This window comes from Cariama cristata, unplaced genomic scaffold (genome assembly GCF_000690535.1).
Source record: "Cariama cristata isolate BGI_N322 unplaced genomic scaffold, ASM69053v1 scaffold39435, whole genome shotgun sequence".
Classification (NCBI taxonomy): Eukaryota; Metazoa; Chordata; class Aves; order Cariamiformes; family Cariamidae; genus Cariama; species Cariama cristata.
This window is the reverse complement of record NW_009617620.1, coordinates 1-1,362: the sequence shown is the minus strand read 5'-3', so window position 1 is coordinate 1,362 and position 1,362 is coordinate 1. Positions and strand designations below refer to the sequence as shown.

At 63.0% G+C, this 1,362-nt stretch overlaps 1 protein-coding gene across 1 annotated transcript; it reads left to right on the top strand.

The window, feature by feature from the left end:
• Nucleotides 1–84: 84 nt before the first annotated feature.
• TMX2 (thioredoxin-related transmembrane protein 2) lies at nucleotides 85–1,244 on the top strand (the record flags this gene model as incomplete). Its single annotated transcript, XM_009700586.1, has 5 exons — nucleotides 85–145; nucleotides 323–436; nucleotides 816–892; nucleotides 970–1,076; nucleotides 1,179–1,244. Coding segments are annotated over 5 exons (425 nt in total), but the record flags the coding sequence as incomplete, so codon positions are not given.
• Nucleotides 1,245–1,362: the final 118 nt, after the last annotated feature.

Genomic DNA, 1,362 nt, shown 5'->3' with positions numbered 1-1,362 from the left:
CTCCCAGGCTCTGCACCCTGGCGGTGCTGGGCAGCTACAGGGTCCCGTGCGTGCCTCCTGCTCACGCTGTCTCTCCTGTCCCAGCGGGAGGTAGAGATCCTCATGTTCCTCAGTGCCATTGTGATGATGAAGAACCGACGCTCCAGTGAGTTGGGGTCTGTGTTGTGGGGTGGGCACGGGGGGCTGTGGGGCTGCTTATGGGGCCTCCCCCAAGGACCTGGATGGGTTGGGATCTGGAAGACCAGATCTGACCCTCCCTCAGGATCCCCCTGGTCTTCTGGGGGTTCTGGCCCTGTCTTCTATCTCTCTCTCCCTTCCCCAGTCACTGTGGAGCAGCACATAGGGAACATCTTCATGTTCAGCAAAGTGGCAAATGCCATCCTCTTCTTCCGCCTCGACATCCGCATGGGCCTGCTCTACCTCACGCTCTGCATAGGTGAGACCTGCTGGGGGGGCGGAACCCATAGCAGTGGGGGCAGCAGTGGTGCCCCCTTGGCATGGCTCGGCCTGCCCTCAGCACCCGTTGTCCTTACCTGTCCCTCATGCCACCTGGCTGAAAGAGCCATAACTCCCTTTTGCTGTGGGGTTTGCCTGTGGCCTTCGTTGCTGGAGGAGGCTGCAGGTGTAAGGAGTCTCTGTGGGCTCAGGGGGCAGTGGTCGGTGAGGGAGGGTTCAGGAAGCACCTTGACGGGGAAGTCTGCCTGCCCTAGGGCTCGCTCTGCCTCGGGCTGTTCTGGGGAAGGAGGAGCCTCATCCCAAACCCAGCCTGGGCCTTCCAGGCACTGGGGCGGGGCTCAGGGGTGCTGTCGTTGCAGTGTTCCTGATGACCTGCAAGCCTCCCCTCTACATGGGCCCCGAGTACATCAAGTATTTCAGTGACAAGACCATAGATGTGAGTATCCCCTCCCCAGGGGGGTGCTGGGGGGCCCTGTCTGCTGTCCCCCACTGAGCCCCGTGCCCCTGTGGCAGGAGGAGCTGGACCGGGACAAGCGGGTAACCTGGATCGTTGAGTTCTTTGCCAACTGGTCCAGCGAGTGCCAGTCCTTCGCCCCCATCTTTGCTGACCTCTCTCTTAAGTGAGGGGCGCCTGCCGGGGGCCTCGGCAAGTCCCAGGGCCAGGGCTCGTGCCCAGCCCTGCGCCGGTGTGTCTTGCAGCTATGTGTCCCCATCCTTCCCAGGTACAACTGCTCGGGGCTGCACTTCGGGAAGGTGGATGTTGGCCGGTACACGGATGTCAGCACCAGGTCTGGGGGGAGATGGCCTGGGCAGCAGGGCCTGTGCTGAGGCAGAGTCCTTGAGAGGCCTGCCCCCCCTCCCTGCCCTTGCTCCAGCTGCTTGGGGGTCACCATCGGCCTCTCCCCC